Source organism: Lineus longissimus, chromosome 11 (assembly GCF_910592395.1).
Source record: "Lineus longissimus chromosome 11, tnLinLong1.2, whole genome shotgun sequence".
NCBI lineage: Eukaryota > Metazoa > Nemertea > Pilidiophora > Heteronemertea > Lineidae > Lineus > Lineus longissimus.
The window spans coordinates 10,965,020-10,981,809 of record NC_088318.1 but is presented as its reverse complement, the minus strand read 5'-3'; the positions used below and the strand labels follow the sequence as shown (position 1 = coordinate 10,981,809).

The following is a 16,790-nucleotide window of genomic DNA, read 5'->3' as shown; positions in this document are numbered from 1 at the left end:
CACGGGAACTTACATGTAGCGGGGAAAGTCGGCGGGTCAATTGCACATAACCATGCGGCGGTGTGTTTTTCTTGAAAAGTTTGCCGGTTACAGCTTTTCAGATTTTTTAAACGTTTGGGTTCCTGACACTTCCTATGCAGTAACCTAAAAAAGAATGCAGTTGACGCAGTTGACATCCGGATCGCTGCACTTGCGCTGAAGTTGATTTTCGTTCAGCGACAGCAGTTTAAAAATCAATTGATCTTATGCCATAAATATTCCAACAGGTATGGCAAGTTGTTGTTAGAACAAGTGGCGGTTTAATTTTTCTTTGCAAATCGACATGGATAAAAAAATTCGAAGTGAAAACAATGTGGCCACATTTTTGTTCAGATGGTCGATTTACATGTATGCTCTTTTACAAACACATCCGTGATGCTCCTGGCCATCGACATTCCGACTCGTCGGCGACGAGAAATCGCATCAGGCCTTGGCGACGACCCTGTTGGAAGGGTATAGTGACTCTTGTGATGGCGATAGTGTCGCTTTTTGAAGTTTGTTCAAAGTTATTGCTCTTCTTATTTCAGGAAGTGGACAGATCCAACTGTGGCAGTTCCTCCTCGAGTTACTCAGTGACAGTGCCAACGCAAGCTGCATCACGTGGGAAGGAACGAACGGGGAATTCAAGTTAGTCGACCCGGATGAAACAGCAAGGAGGTGGGGCGAACGCAAAAGCAAACCGAATATGAATTACGACAAACTCAGTCGAGCGCTCCGGTATTACTATGACAAGAACATCATGACGAAAGTGCACGGGAAACGATACGCCTATAAATTTGACTTTGCTGGCCTTGCTCAAGCCCTGCAGCCTTCTCCAGCCGACCCAATGTCGTACAAGTACCAACAGGATCTTTTCATGTCTAGCTACCCCTACAATCAATCGTTGAATTTCATGAGCGCGCATGCGTCGATGCCGACCACGCGCTCGGACTTTTTCGGAAACCCAAGCTCAACTTGGACCAATGCCAGTGCCAACTTGTACCCGAATCTTCCCAATCACACGATGCTGCCCCAACCTCGGCATATATCACCACACTTAGGTTCCTACTATGCCTGAGGTTGAACCGAATATCAGGCCAAGACTTTGTACATAAATAGAAATATTCGTGGCATGTGAAAATTGTGTCGTCCGCGATTTCATCAGACGCCACCTAACGATGAGTCAAGATAGCGTCTTCAAGGAAGGCGTTCGACATATATTCTCAGGCGAATAACTTTCTGAAAATGTGCCTTAACATCTGAACATTGTTAAATTCTCCGTCACATAAAGACAGTGAAAACCAACTGACACTTCACCAAAATGTTCTTGGTGTCCGTTGATACCCGCCAGTTTCCGAGATTCGGCAAGCATACGAAAGCCCAGAAGGCTCATTCCAAATTCGAATTTGGAATGAGACTCGAATTTCGAAATTGGAATGAGCCTTCTTGGCTTTCGTACAACAATGTTTGAACGGTCAACAGGACATACTCACGTATGGATGATATTGACCAATCAGATTTCTTTACTTAAGAGTTGGGTGCTCATACACATGTTGACACTCAAGGGCGGGGCCGCACAGACTTTTTACCGAACATTTCCGAAAAATGAGGGATTAGTGGAAATGTGCCCATGTTCACCAACAAGTTTTGACTTTCGAAATATTGGATACACAACAGCTGAGCTTCAGCACCTCTGAAAACATAGGTTTGTCCAGGCATGCCTGTGGATGGTCCAAGTATTTGACCTAAAAGCCTACGCCGTTCGTTCAAATTTGAAATTGAATTTGATTTTTTTTTTAATTGTGTCAACACACACTAAATATAAATCTCAACATTACTGTTGCGTACACATACTGTACTCTATGAGTTAGTATTTTATCACATTGACATGACTGTCTGGTTACTGTAGGGAGGCAATGTTGTTGTTTTTTTACTTGTGCACGAGAAAAAACAATGAGCACGAACAGTTTTGGCCTTTAGGTAAATCAGGCTCGTTGATTGACCAATAATACCGAGTTTCCGCAAATCTCACGAATATTAATTACGAATTACGAACTTATAATCAAAAAAGGAACTTGCGTTCCATTTTGCAGTCAGTCGTATCTGGTGTTATGAATTAGAAGTTAATGTTTTCATCCAGGTCCGGTCTTATTTAAAAAACGGACGCTGCGACAATTTATACTAATTCGTAAAGACTCGACCAGTTCGTCACAAGAATTCAAAACTCGCTGCGTCTAAGAAATTACAGTGGATTGGTGAGAGAACATTGGATCCTGAGTCACGGACCCTTCCAATGGTAACAGACGTTGACCAGCTTAGAAACCCATGATCTTATGGTTTCTTCCGCGGATAAATAGCAATTCGTAATTGATGAGATTTGCGGAATCTCGCTATTCTTGGTGGACCAACCAGCTTGAGAACTGATCCAAAAGTATACTTCTCAGAATGAAGGCTGATCCGCAGTTGACCAACGAAAATTAGTGATTTGATGAACATTTATCAGTTGACACGTATTAGTCGTATACATGTAGTTAAATCTCCCAGTTTTCAGAAACTCTCTTTATTCTACTGTTGATTGAAAATCCAAGAGGGTCCATCAGGGTTGGGCACTGATCTAATTGATATCTATATTCATGATCATGACTTTGTACATAAATTGATTACCGCCGGTTAATTGTTATAGTGATCTACTGAGAAAGAAGCACGTGAACGAAACCGGAGTACACAATATTGCAAAACGTTCTCTGTTTCTCGTGGGCAGTTTTTCAATGCGAATCGACAGTGAGTTTCCGCATCACTGACAAAATACGATCCACGAAGACGAATTCCTTGTATTAGCGGTTGTAACCGGTTCCTGAATGAAGAAATCGTAATTCGTAATCGTTGTTCGTTTAGCGACGCGGAAGCTTCTTAATGCCGCATAAGGTAGCGTGTATGAATGAGACCTCCTCGTCCAGAAAAGGCAGTTCTGTTATTTTGGTGAAGGAGCGTCTATCAAACCAAAAGATCGACAAAAGCGAGTGCCGCGCCCCTCCTTTGAAGGAAGTTGGTCTACAATGTTGAAATGACGCATCACTGTATATTTTATCAAATGTTTATTTTCACCAAAAAAAGTTAGGGGGATTCTGGCTTTTTGAATACGTCCTTGACGCAATAAATCACCATCGGTGGGTCAAACAGTGTGCGGGTGATCCTCCACCAACTCCCGGGCTGCACGTTCCCGCTAAAAACGTGTCGGAAAGAAAATTCAACTCAGATTGCGGCTGACCACAAAAAGCGCCCGATATTTTTTGTAGGGAATGTATCGGGACTGGATCCCCGCATCACCCATGTCAGATCCCTTTCAGACTTTCCTTCCTGAAACTTTCCCTGTCAAATAATAATCACTTGAGTATTCAACGAGTTCGTTACATGTACTTTCTAGGGAGTTCTTGAAGACGTCAAATGAAATGACACGTCGGCCCTGCTTAATGTGGCAAAAATGACACTGCCTTGAGTCAAATACAGACTATATTTTCGCAAAGATTTTCGTGAAAGATTTCGTGAGGCAGAGTCGACCGAGGAGTCAACCATATTGCTCCAAAGGCAAGCCCACAGGGGAGCTTACTCATTTTATCCATTCTAGCGGCATCAAAGACAAGATTTGGTTATTTCTTTACAAATATTGTTAAGGTGATGATTTCGCCCGAGCGGAAGAGATTGGATTTCCTCTGGTTAATAGGATATTGAGAAGCGATTGTACAATATAGCAACCTTTCATTCCAAGCGCGACACGATCGGCCCACTGAGCGACGACACCGGGTATTTTAAGTTTCATAGTCGGGAGTATGTTAAAGGGGAAACAGTCGTTATAAATAGGAGTTGACTTGTTTTTCCCCTGAAAATCGGGAAGTTTTGGTCCACGATCTCAGATCAGGTTGTACATGTATGATACTATAACAATATATATGTACATGTAATTTCAAAAAAAGGTCTAGAAGTATCTATCATGTAATTCACGATGAGTCGTTCATGCTCGTCATGTGCGACTAAATGTAAATTAAAGTAAAACGCTCGCTATTTATAGCATATCGTTGTAATAAACATTTCCGTGTAAATATCATAGCAGTGTTGGGTTTTTTTTGTATTAATGCCACCCTGGAGAACCAGTGGCCCAGCTTGCCGAGAATCAGGCAGGCTTTCGAACTTGCCGAGCTGGCCAGTCCTAAGAAAGGAGAAAGTCTTTCAATACATTGTAGCAAGAATAGATAAAGACAAGCCTATCGGCGTCAGGTTCACAATGGGATTGATAAGACCACAGGCTACTGAAACTTATGTAACATCGAGGACCACAGCCAAAGTGAGGTCAAAAGGACAACAAAACAGATCAACTCCCTTCTTAAACCCAATTGTCATGTCATGTCATGGAGTTGTCAGAAAATGGTGCTCTTACTTCGTTTATGGCTACTTAAAGACAAAGTAGATTAGAGCCACACTGCTGTATATAAATGTTGTAGTTTATGATGGGGAAAATGCTGTCGAGTCCCTCCTGAGCTGTTCCGCATCCCTAGCATCCTGGGGAAATCAAGGAGTGGCAGTAGCAACCCCTGATTTTCTCACGATGCATAGTGCTAGTACCAATACATGTATCTTATTACTGAGGAGGAATCGCCATTTTGCAGGTGGCAGCACTTTTAGGGAAAATTAAAAAGCTTTCTCTGAGGCTACCCCGATTAACTGCAAGGACAGGAGCCGCTCCATATTGTCTAGTCCCACAGGACTCATGAGCTGTTCGGTGTTCCAAATCACTACTGGGTAGACATGGTAGCATCCTGAGGAAATCAGGGGTTAATGTTTTCTTCTCCGGCCCTGTACCTGAGCTCAGTAGTGGTGACGCCGGCAAACGCATGAGAGTCAGGATGCAAACGCACGAGAGGGTGTGGATACTGCAGAAACCATTCAATGATGAATCATTCATTGTTTTACGCATGTGTTGATCGAAGTGTGGACCTGGAGTTCGGCGAGACCGCTGCATGTAGGTCTATGTATTGTTTTTATAGCCTATGTCTTATCAGTTGTCATGTATTTATTGTTGGGCCATGGAAAACCCAAAAAGTGGTACCTATTTCTATGCCTATTCAGAAACACGATGAAATGCATCCAATTGGATATCGGGAACGAGGTCTACTACGTACGGTAAGGGAGTGTTCATTATTTGGCTAAATACATTTACCACACAAAATTTGCCATGGATAAACGCACGAGGACGCACCTATAGCTCCGATAGGTATTTTCTATTTGTATAAAAACGCTAATCCTAGAAAAAACTGAAGTAAGGGTACCACAATCAACGACTTTGGCGAGGCAATAACAAACCAGCGTATTGCCTTGGTTCCATAATATGTCGTAGATGGCGGGGTGATCGGTAGACTGATCCCGCAATCAGCACCTGGTCCCGTTGATCGGCGAGACTGTACGTACTTTTCTCCATTCTCCAAGCGTCGTCAATGGTGATCATCGTTGCCAAGCCTCACTCGACCTACTGAGACTAGGTGAGAAATTCAATGGATGTATCTAAAATTTCGACAATACGGGCCGAAGACCGGGAGATTGACTTATCTCTCCTTCTGGGAGCACAGATTCGAAAAAGCATCATGCATTTATTTACTTCAAATGAAGAAATGGAAGTAATGAGTTTTTTATATAGGCCTACTCGAGTTTCGCACGCCTTACGTCCACTGCAGTAAGCCATGTCGGCTACGTGTTCATTTTGGTAGGCCCACGACGGCAGTAAGTTTATTTCTTGATTGACCAGTGTCAACATGCCGATCGACTTATCGGCGGTGAATATCAGTCCTTTCACCGCCGATAACTCCCGCCAGGTAATCTGTCGGACGCACCATCATAAACGGGTGGCCAATCAAATTGCTCGACACAAAGTAATTGAATGACTGCCTGAATTGATAGTGCCAACCTCACCCTGAACACCTGGTCTTCAATTCTGATGGCTTTCAGCGCGTGTCTCGTGCGACAACCACTACAAACTCGCCCCAGTGCCGAAATTTAAAAATTTCGTTGTAAGGAACGAAATCAGCGCCTCTAGTGTCAAGATTGTAACCACGAGTGAGTGTAATGTTGTGTTGTCGCGACATAGGACGCGTTGGAAAGGAAATGAATGCAGGGAGACTACCGATAAAGTAACAGCCCTTCTGACGGCCGATCAGGGGGAGTTATCGGCGGTGAAGGATGGATATACACACAACGACGCAAACTCGCCCCAGTGCCGAAATTTAAAAAAATCAGTAAGGAACGAAATCAGCGCCTCTAGTGTCAAGATTGACAACGACGGTGGATCGACATGAACCTCCCTAGCCAGTGGTGATCAGGTCGAGATTGCACTAAAATAAACTATAGTTCTTCAATCTCGAGTGATTACCATGGATACAGATGGGCCCACTCTATCCCTATTGCTACTTGTTCAAATGTAAATGTAGCCTATTTTTGTATAAAAGATTGAAACAGTCGTCAGTTGGCTTTCTAAAGGTGATGAGTAGATGTGTATGAATTTTTTTTTTCACCATCCTTGTAAATCTTGAAGTTATAAGGCATAAAGGTGAAATTTTTCAAATTTACCTTAAAGCGAACTGGAACCGCCGAGCCAGTTCGTATGACCTCGTTTTCATTTCCCGCGTATCGGGTGATCAGAACGAGGCATGAATGAAACATGGCGCCTAGCTGTCAATCATTGAGTGACGTCACTACTATGGAATTTACTACGAAAACTCATGAATGAAAGATCGCATGACTCACGTGATTCTCACATGATTTTCAATGATAACAAATTGAACTGCGCATGCTCGGGCACTGGGGGCGGAGCTACAAATTTGAACTCGAATATGAAGTTGGAAGTTCGACTTTCTCGGGCGGTGAAAGTCGAAAAGTTGAATAAATCGCTCGGCGGTTCCAGTTCCCTTTAACATACAGGGTGTCTCATGCATTGTGCTGTATCAGTCTATGCATGACTATATGTCTAGACGAAGTAGAAACTTGGCCAGATGTATTCTACAAGTGACAAGCTATTCAGAACTGTATAGGTTTGTGTCGAGTAAGGTACTGCCAAGTCTACAGCCCTTGGAACAGGCATGAAATGACGTCGCGTCATTTTTGGAGGCAGGTAGGCCTGGCCTCCTCACCGGCTAGTGAGACCTGACCTTCAGTAAATTCTAATTTCCCGCCAAAACTTTGCCACTACCAAAATTTCCCGATACAAAATAACATCCACAAGTAAACATTTTTCCAGCTAGCATTATGTCAATACTATTGACTTGTAAGAGTAATATTTTTCTTTTGACTGTCTTTTAAATTTTGATGAGGAATTTATTCACTCCGTTGCACGTTTGTTTGAAAATGGCGGTGTTCGAAATTTTTGCGCAGCCGGAGCTAAGAAGATACAAAACACATGCCTGTTCTAAGGCTGTGGTGTTTCAAATTTTTGTTATACTGTTGACTTACATTCCCCCTTTACTGGTCGCATATCGTAGCAGAGGTAAAACACCTTATATGGTTGTTTTCAGTCAGTTTTAGCTGGTCGAAAATTAGGTGGTAATGGTTGCCAACCAAATGCATACAAAAATGTACAGCCCAGCATGCAGTGCACAGTGAACTCGAAATATTGGCACTGACTGAGGCCATGCGTACATACATCCATGGTGGAGGCAGTGCGCCTAGTCTTATGTTAAATTCTTTGAAGGGTTGACCATAGGTACCGCGATTTTGGTAAAACTTTTCCAAAACGTGGTGTAAGTGATTGCTAATACTACAATCAAGATGTACAGACCGGGGGAGCTGGCGGTACGTACCCATAAGTCTTTGCGGTAGTCTCGCGTGTACCGGATATAACCTATCAAGCTTTTCTCCTTCAGAGAAATACTGCGTTGCGCTCAACTGCCAATTATGTATTAGTCTGGTGGACACGAGGTTGGCCTTAAACTTGCTTGAAATCGAAAATTTGGACAACACTCGTGTACTACAGCGCAAACGGCAGCATTCTGACATATAGAAACATGTGGTCTGATTCTATTTTTACTTGTCACTAAGTGATCACGCGTCCAACCTCGTATGCAGGGTAATATGGCTTTCTCATTGGTCGAACGTTAATTTTGTTCACAGCCTTTTAAGGCACTTGAGCGCAACGCAGTATTTCTCTGAAGGAGAAAAGCTTGATGGGTTATATCCGGTACGCGCGAGACTACCGCAAAGACTTATGGGTACATACCGCCAGCTCCCCGGTCTGTACATCTTGATTGTAGTATAATACTATAACTATAGGCAAAACTGTTAATAATAGGCGCCCTTTAGGCCTTTTCCAGATAGGCCTACGCCTTCTTTGACTTTACAATAGATCTTCACGGTCAATGATGCTCGAGCCATTGTCTGGCATCTTTTACTGTGAAGATCTATTATAAAGATGGTTTGTTGGTCCGACCCTACTATAGATTGTTGCACTTGATTGGGAACAACGTTTACAAAGACGTCGCATCATGTCACGTTACTGTAATGTAAAACCATCAGAGTTGCGATACGTCGTTACGTGATGTTGTTCCCAATCAAGTGCATGAATCTATAGGTGGTACCGCTGTATCTGGAAAACGCCCATTTCAAGGGCGGGAGTCTGTTCTTTGTCTTCCAGAGAACGGCCTCCCATGATTAAAATGAGCATTCACTACGTTTTGAAGGAGTTCTAATTGTAGGATTCGGAGGTCTAGCCAAAATGGTGGTACCTATGGTCGACCCGTAAGTGGACTATCTGCAAATGATTTGCAGCCGTTAGATAGGTGACCATCCTGAGGAAATTGAGGGTTATTTTAATGCCAAAAGTGGTAGGTGACGGGACTGCACTGGGAACTAGCCAGCCAGCCCAAGGCCAAGGGCAATACCAAGGCCACCATCAATTGAACATTAAAAAATCAATAGACGACAATAAAGTGGTCAATCATGCATCAAGCTCACGATGGCGATATTCTATTTCCATGTCGTGCATTTTATCGCAATTTACATCATGTCCTGACGTGAATTCACAGCAAAAAAGGCGATATTAATGCACAGTCTTCCCACGATGTAACGATATAACAATATAGTGCAAGGTTTCAGCCACTCTATTCACTGTAACTCGGCCCATTTCTGATTGGCTCATTTTTTACAAGCCATGGACTCATTTTGGTCATGGACGCATGTTCATTTATCTTACCATTGTCTAGGGTTCTGGAGAAAAACTGACAACTACCGGGAACAGATTCAAGGCCGGTTTGAGCACCAAATGCTTCTGGTGCTGGACACCGGTGTGAATGGGGAATATGTGACATGGAGTACTTATCAGAACTACAACCAGATGCAGCAAGCTCATCTCAGGGTTCCACTCATCAAGGTATACTAATTTAGGCTAGTTTTAGTGGGATTCTCTACCGCAAGGTATTCCTCAGATCTGCTTATTGCTCGTTATGATGTAAGGGTTGAGAGATGATCAGGCTCTAACTTGTGGATTACAGCTCTGAGCTGTTATGACGAAAACAAATTCTTCCACAGATTTTCAATTGATGCACTAATTATTGTCTCTCATGCAAATGGAATGCGACCAGATTGGAGATCAAACTTGCATGTACCGAGTATTGCCCTGTACTGTGTGAGTAATTTTAATTGCTCAACTCTTTTACTAGTATTCAACAAGAACCAGGTATAATGCATGTCGTTTGGGACTTTGCCTGTCATTCATAAAATTTAGTACTAAATATTACCTAGACACATTGAATTACAGTAGAACCTCTCTATTAAGGACACCCATGGGACTTGCAAATGCTGTTCTTATTTGAGAGGTGTCCTGATTAGAGATGTCAAATTGATTGGAAACAACCAATTTGGGACCAAAACTAGTGTCCTTAATAGAGAGGTGTCTGTTAAGGGAGGTTCCACTGTACTTTGAAGTAATGTCTTTTTAATAGTTCAAGTAAACAGTATTATTTTAGGATAAAATCAAGTAGGGAGTTCCTATCAAGTTGGCAGTGTTCTCCACAAGGCCATTAGTCAGGGTGGCCCACCCTACCTTGGCAATGGCAGCTCATGTCCTTGTGGAAAACCCACACTACCTTGTGTTGCACACTGGTAAAACTTTTTGAATATCAAAGGTACCACCACCCGACCTTACGAAAACCCTGCCTGACAATACTACAGTGTCATAGCCTGGCATTTCATCGAATCATACTGACAATGTGTTGATTTTCAGTCCAGGGAAGTTGATGTGAATGGTGATGGTAACCGAGACTTGTTGGAAATGAATGTGGAGGTCCCTCTAAAGGACACTGAGAAGGTCTATGGAGTGAAACTGATGCTCTTCTTCTTTGTACATCTCAGTGTAAGTATGGCACAATGCTGATATTCAAATTAGATGCTCAATTTTACCTGCCAGCCCTGGGTCCCTCTCTTCTATTAGAGCAGACTAGGTATTGGCCCGTGCTTGTCCCTGGATTATGGAAATCACCCAGTGACAATAGTTAGGTAGCATGCGCCTTATCCCAGTCTCTTTAGATGGGTCCCTGAAGACTGGAAGACACCATTTTGGAAACAGGCTGGCCACCTTTATAACCTTGGCAACCAACCAGTCAAGGGTGAGGAGAGGTAAAACTGATGTAAAACCTGTGCGGTAAAAAAACAAGTCATATCCACTGAATTTGGCAGGGCTAAAGTTGGAACAGTATGCCATATCACCCTCACCTCAGCTTCAGGAGTGCAGATTTTACATTCGCTGCAGTGTAGCTGATTATCATCGGGAAGTTTTGGAGCTGCAGGATGTTTTCGCGCTTAGGGTCAAGTTCTCTGCTGTTTTGTGAGGGTCAGACAGGCTGCTGGCAACGCCATAGTCCTTCATATTTCAGTTAAAACTTGACTATCATCTGCAGCAAAGGAAAATAACTAAACAAATACATGTATGTATATTGATGATGCAGAAGACTGAATTGAATTGCCTTTTTCAGACTTACTCACAAATCGATATCAAGTCAATGGGTTTGATAAACTATGATGCGTCACGACCAGGGGCCGAGTTGCGCTATATAGGAGACCTCAAGTTCAAGCAGAAAGAGCCAGTTATGGTCAGGGGGACGGACAGAAGATACGACGTAAGTACAGTGGAACGTTCCTTAGCGGACACCTCTCTATTAAGGACAACCTCTCTATTAAGGACAGTAGTTTCGGTCCCAAATTGGTTGTTTCCATTGAATTTGACCTCTAATCAGGACACCTCGCTATTAAAGACAGCGTTTGTCAGTCCAGAGGGTGTCCTTAATAGGGAGGTTGTACTGTATTATCGTCCCCTCAGTAACATGCTCCTCACATAGTTGAACCAATGTAGTCACCTTCCACTCTACGGAAGTTGTTTTCATCATCAAATTTGACATTAAATGGAAAGATTTAAAATGTAACTGAATTATTCCACTGTTTTGATTTTGTGATCCCCACAACTCCTTCGCAAGTACAGTGGAGCCTCCCGTAGCGAACACCTCTCTATCAGGGACAACCTCTCTATCAAGGACACTAGTTTTTGTCCCAAATTTGTTGTTTCCGTTCATATTGACCTGTCTAATCAGGACACCTCTCCCTTATAAGGACAGCACTTGTCAGTCCCAAGGAGCTCCTTAATAGAGAGGTTCTACAGTACATGCAAGTGATTTAAAGGGAACTAAAACCACCAAGCCAGTTCGTATGACCTCGTTTTCATTTCCCGCGTATCGGGTGATCAGAACGAGGCATGAAATTTACTACGCAAACTAATGAATGAAAGATCGCATGACTCACGTGATTCTCACATGATTCTCAATAATAACAAATTGAACTGCGCATGCTCGGGCACTGGGGGCGGAGCTACAAATCTGAACTCGAATAGGAAGTTGGAAGTTTGACTTTCTCGGGCGGTGAAAGTCGAAAAGTTGAATAAATCGCTCGGCGGTTCCAGTTCCCTTTAAAATTTAATTCTGCTTTGTCTTCTTTTCTTTCAGGGTGCAATTCTGTCGAATAGTATCCATGCTGAAGCCTATGACTTCTACCGGATTATTAGAGATTATCAGAAGAGGAATTGTAAGTTGAATAAAATAGTGACTGTAAGAATCAGCATGGCCAATGTAGGAAATTTTGGCAGCAATAGTAAAATAATTCTTTAGGTCACTACAAAAGTATGTGAAAAGCTTCATTTCTACCTGTTCTACCAGTGTTCAATAGGCAGATTGAAATAACTGTGGGGCTCAAATTTCTGTTCAACATAAGTTTTGATCCTATTGGCATGTTGCTGTTGCAAACATTTATGCATATTTCAAGCTAAATAATTCTGCCTCTCACTAATCTCTGGGCCTGATCTTCAAGTAATTTATTCCTCTCCAGTGACTGCCAACTTAGAGAATGCCTACCCACTCTGGGTGACTGGTCGTGCAGCTGGACAACCTTTCGTGATCAACGCTACTATCAACTATGTCGACTCAATAGTGGAGTATCCTTTTCATGAACAAAACATCACGTACATTAACTTAGATTTAGAAATGTCATCAGTGGCCGGGTAAAGAGAGATAATCATTGCTGCTGGGATATAGGTTATTAGGGCAGCGGGAATGATATGTGTTGAATTCACCTTTCCGCTCAACGTGACTAATCTGTATTATTCCAATTCAAATGGCAGCATCGAAACTTTACTTAGATTTTAGTGTCTGGTTTACTTCCCTTTAAGGACACAAGACTATAATTTGCTGCTGAAATCAATGTGAAATCAAGGCCACTTAGCCCATTTGTGTTTTAATTGTCCACAGTTTGTGTAATATCGAAGATAATCATTGATAATGTTCACATTGGCCAGCAGGACCGTTTTCATGGGACCGAGCCAATCTAGATCGATCCAGATTGGTCTGCCGTGTAAACGTGCACAAATGTGCTCTGGTCTGGTCTGGTCTGGTTCGATGTACACAATTACGTCAATACGAGATTTCATGAGCAATGAGATCTGATCTGGTCTATTCTAGTTCGGTGTGGTCCCGTGTAAACGGCCCTCATGTGACTGTTGATTGTTAAGTGGTTAGATGTTATACAATCATTATCGAAGGTCAGGGCTCCCGTAGCTGTAAATCCACTCTTCCTTTTTCCTTAACCTGTCTCAGATACCACCCAGGACTCTGGCAACTCTTGAAATGGGCGTGGATCCAATACCTGGCTATTATGATCATCTTCTGGTGGGTGTTCCGCCGAATCAAACTCGTCGTCTTCGAGAATAAACTTGTGAACACCGTCGTGGAGAGGCCATGGAATGACAAGAAACATCCGTTCTAGGAATCTTGGACTAGCACTGTTATCGGTATCAAATATTTATCCTTTTCTGAAAGGACGAGGCTTTCATCTTGTAAGGATGAATTTCACACGCATGTAAACTGTCATGGCAACTGATTTTGTTAACAAGTTGAATTAAATCTGCAACCCACCCAAAGAATTTGATAATTTGCCGACGGTCAGAAAAATTTAATTCTAAGTTTTTTGCTATTATTTATTAAATATGCACACAAACATCTTTAAAAAAACTGAGAACCGACAAACGTCATTGACATTTCATCCTGACATCATTCCGCAAATTTCAAGGTGATACATGTATCTCGCAATGGCAATGCAGAGTTCTCCACAGGGTTTTCTCAAGGTAGGGTGTTACCCTCGATTTTCATGAAGGTTTACCAGTGTGCTACACAAGGTAGGGTGGCCAGCAATTAAGGGTAGAGTGGCACTATAGAAACCCTTTACCTATTCTAGAGCAACGGTAGGGTGGCTCTTCCAACATAGGGTGGTAAGCTGCCAAGGTAGGGTGGGCCACCCTGACAAATGGCCTCGTGGAGAACACTGCAATGGAATGCCATCCATCCTCTTGCAAACAGAGCCAACAACACGACTTCTCCTTCCGCATGAGTGAAATGGCCTGATACTGCCTGGAACACTATCTTACATCAGGATGAATGCCATCAGGATGATCTCACAATGATGCCGGCCCGACAGTTGAATATTTTGCTTGTGCAGGCAAAACATGTAAAAGCCTGAAGATGTATTTCATTGTAAATAGATGTATGTTGATGAACTTAGTGAGGTACGAATGCTGTACCTAAATGAGATTTACTTAGCGAGTTAGATTAATTTACTGATTGGTGCTTGGCACGTAGTTGAGATCCATAGGAAATATATGTTATGGCTAGGAAGTTTTTATAAAATAAAATGTACTCTTTGTTAAGGCTTTATGGCACAAGTGAGCTGTAGGGAAATTCCAACGTGTGCTTAGCTGACAAGGGATTTGACCTTCGCCGAATTCGTCTAGACAACTGCCTGTAGTTCAGTCAAGAGTAACCTGGGCAAAGTCTCCGTAACCCACACACCAAATGTTTACAGGTGGCTTTATTGGGACAAAAACAATAATGCTACATATACATGTACATGTATCTCTTTTCTGGGGTGGAGGAATGGTTTATTCGAATTCTCGGCCAGTCCTTTGTATTTAAACAGTGGTGTCTTTAGCTCTGTCCTTTATCCTCAGAACATTTTAGACCTAGGCATAGCTTTTGTAATATTGTTGTAATTGTTGTGCAGTTGTCCAAGGTTGTTTAAGGGTCATGCTGGTCATTACCTGTTCTGTCAATATGAAGTCTTCAGTGCAGTGATTCAAACTATTATACAGATATGGGGCTGCCAGAAATTGACTACAGAGTGCCGAAATCCTGGGCTGGTGAAATTGAGGGACGCTTTCACGCCTTAATGTCCACAAAGCACTCCACCTAGTTTCAGTTTCCAGCGGTTGCAACCATTTATTATTTTTGAATCACCACTCTAGTTTTGATTGTTCTAGACTTCAGAATTAGATCAACTGCAACCCTGCAGTCTCATTACTCACCCACCGTCCCCTGAATGTCATATCCATCCAGTTTTATGCACTGTGGCTTAGTATACAGTAGTGATTTCATGAAACCTTTTCTTAATGCAACTTCATTGTCATCATATCAATAGCATTCCGCGAAGTTACTATTTATAGCTCACAAGGTCATTTGCATAAGATATTGATGACGTTTTAGTCACGTGACAGTCGGACGTCGACACTTATTTCTGCGCATTTCGCTTATTTCAAAGTCAATTATCTTTGACCCCTGCATTGTTTTTTAGCATGAATGATACCATAGAGTCGGAGAGAGAAATATTCAGAACAATTATGTAGTATTTCCAACACTCGGACATGTGCCAGTTGAATCCAACTGCCCTAGTTAGAAAGCCTGAATCCACTACGAAATGGCATGTTTGTCCGACATTGCCTGTAATTCAGCGATGGGGAAATAGAGGGCAGCAGCTGCAGTGACGTCATCTTCGCGGAATGCTATTCACAAGTACTGGGTGTAAAAAGATAGTTTCAAAGTTGATTTTTTTTCTTTGAAAACTAGTTGGTTAATCAACTTTAAAACTACCAAGACTATTTTGAAACACCCCATACTTGTTTATACTGCAAGCAAGCAGTAAGATAAGAAGAAGAAAACGGTTTCTAGTAGATTTGGTAATCATGTATTGTATTTGTATTGTAGATAAATAGGAACTGTGAATAAATTTCTTATTTATATTTTCATTAAAAAATTTTGCTTATTCAATCCGATGAACAGTACCAACCTCTCTACAGGGTGGCCCAGAATTATTTTCCTTTGACCATAGAATTCTACTGTGTATCCATTGTGTGAGGGAAAATAATTCTGGGCCACCCTGTAGTGCGGATGTACCCATGGAACTGGAAGTTGGTGTCTGTAATAGAGGTGTCCTTAAATAGGGAGGTTATGCCATCATTGTCCAAAGTGGATTCTTGTGCATGAACATAGGAGTTGTCAATCCTACATATTACATATTCAGATTAGGAGGGGGACTGGAGTTTTGATGAAAACTTATCAGTGTTACCATTATTCAAATGATTTGATATCATTTACATGCGCATGCGAAATAACTTCATTATAATACCTTATAATCTTTCTAGTGGAGGTTGTAATTTTAATTGGCCAACCGTGACGAACAGATATGTCCCTAGTGCGGTGGTGTCCGCCTGGCAGAGGTGTGCGGAAGGGAAGGTTCTGTATTCATCCAGGGCAATAGGGAAAGACCACCATTTCTTTTTTCTTTTTTTTTCCGGGGGGAGGGGGAATGGTCAACTTCATTCCAGTTGAAGTGAACTCCTTCCAAAACAACCAATGATTGTGAATGAATATGCATATTCAGATAACGACTGTTGTAACAACGATGATGAAATTCTAAGAATAGGATGTTTGGGATGCTCTGAGATTGCTTTTAACCAGGTTTTAAAATACCGAGAGGTGGAGTATATTGCAGCCACTGGTTCGGCTGTACCAGGATAATGAGTATTGCATGATGACATTTTGATCTGACGCTGGCAACTGATGACAGCAGGCTGTACGTGAACGTCAACCAGCTTATCAACAGAACAAACATCATCTCAAAGATGGACTTTGATGTTTTCCAAGCTCTCAATAGATGATTTTGCTGGATGATTTCGAGAAAGAAATTATGATTTGCTACCTGAGAAGTGGGGCCACGTAGTGACCAATGTTTGTATCTCATGATGCCCATCACATAACTTGGATTCTATAGACGTGATGAAGACCTACTTCACGCCACTACTGGTTAGGGTCTTTGCAAGGCAGGGCCATATTGAACTTTGGGGGGGGGGCATGACATGGATGGACACCCAAAGG

General features: G+C 42.3%; 2 protein-coding genes across 2 annotated transcripts in view; both read left to right on the top strand.

Moving 5' to 3' along the window:
• LOC135495887 (Friend leukemia integration 1 transcription factor-like) overlaps positions 1 to 4,120 on the top strand; it is a 47,214-nt gene extending 43,094 nt beyond the window's left edge. The window contains exon 8 of the mRNA XM_064784891.1: positions 567 to 4,120. Coding sequence (XP_064640961.1) covers positions 567 to 1,096 — 530 coding nt within the window. The 3' untranslated portion in view covers positions 1,097 to 4,120. The remainder of the gene's footprint in view (positions 1 to 566) is intronic.
• A 3,275-nt stretch (positions 4,121 to 7,395) lies between these two features.
• On the top strand, positions 7,396 to 15,631 carry LOC135496161 (transmembrane protein 231-like). The gene is made up of 7 exons (XM_064785314.1): positions 7,396 to 7,543; positions 9,255 to 9,421; positions 10,274 to 10,402; positions 11,022 to 11,165; positions 12,042 to 12,120; positions 12,421 to 12,526; positions 13,185 to 15,631. Exons 1-7 carry the CDS (start codon positions 7,405 to 7,407, stop codon positions 13,351 to 13,353), a joined length of 933 nt encoding a protein of 310 aa, XP_064641384.1. The 5' UTR covers positions 7,396 to 7,404; the 3' UTR covers positions 13,354 to 15,631.
• Positions 15,632 to 16,790: the final 1,159 nt, after the last annotated feature.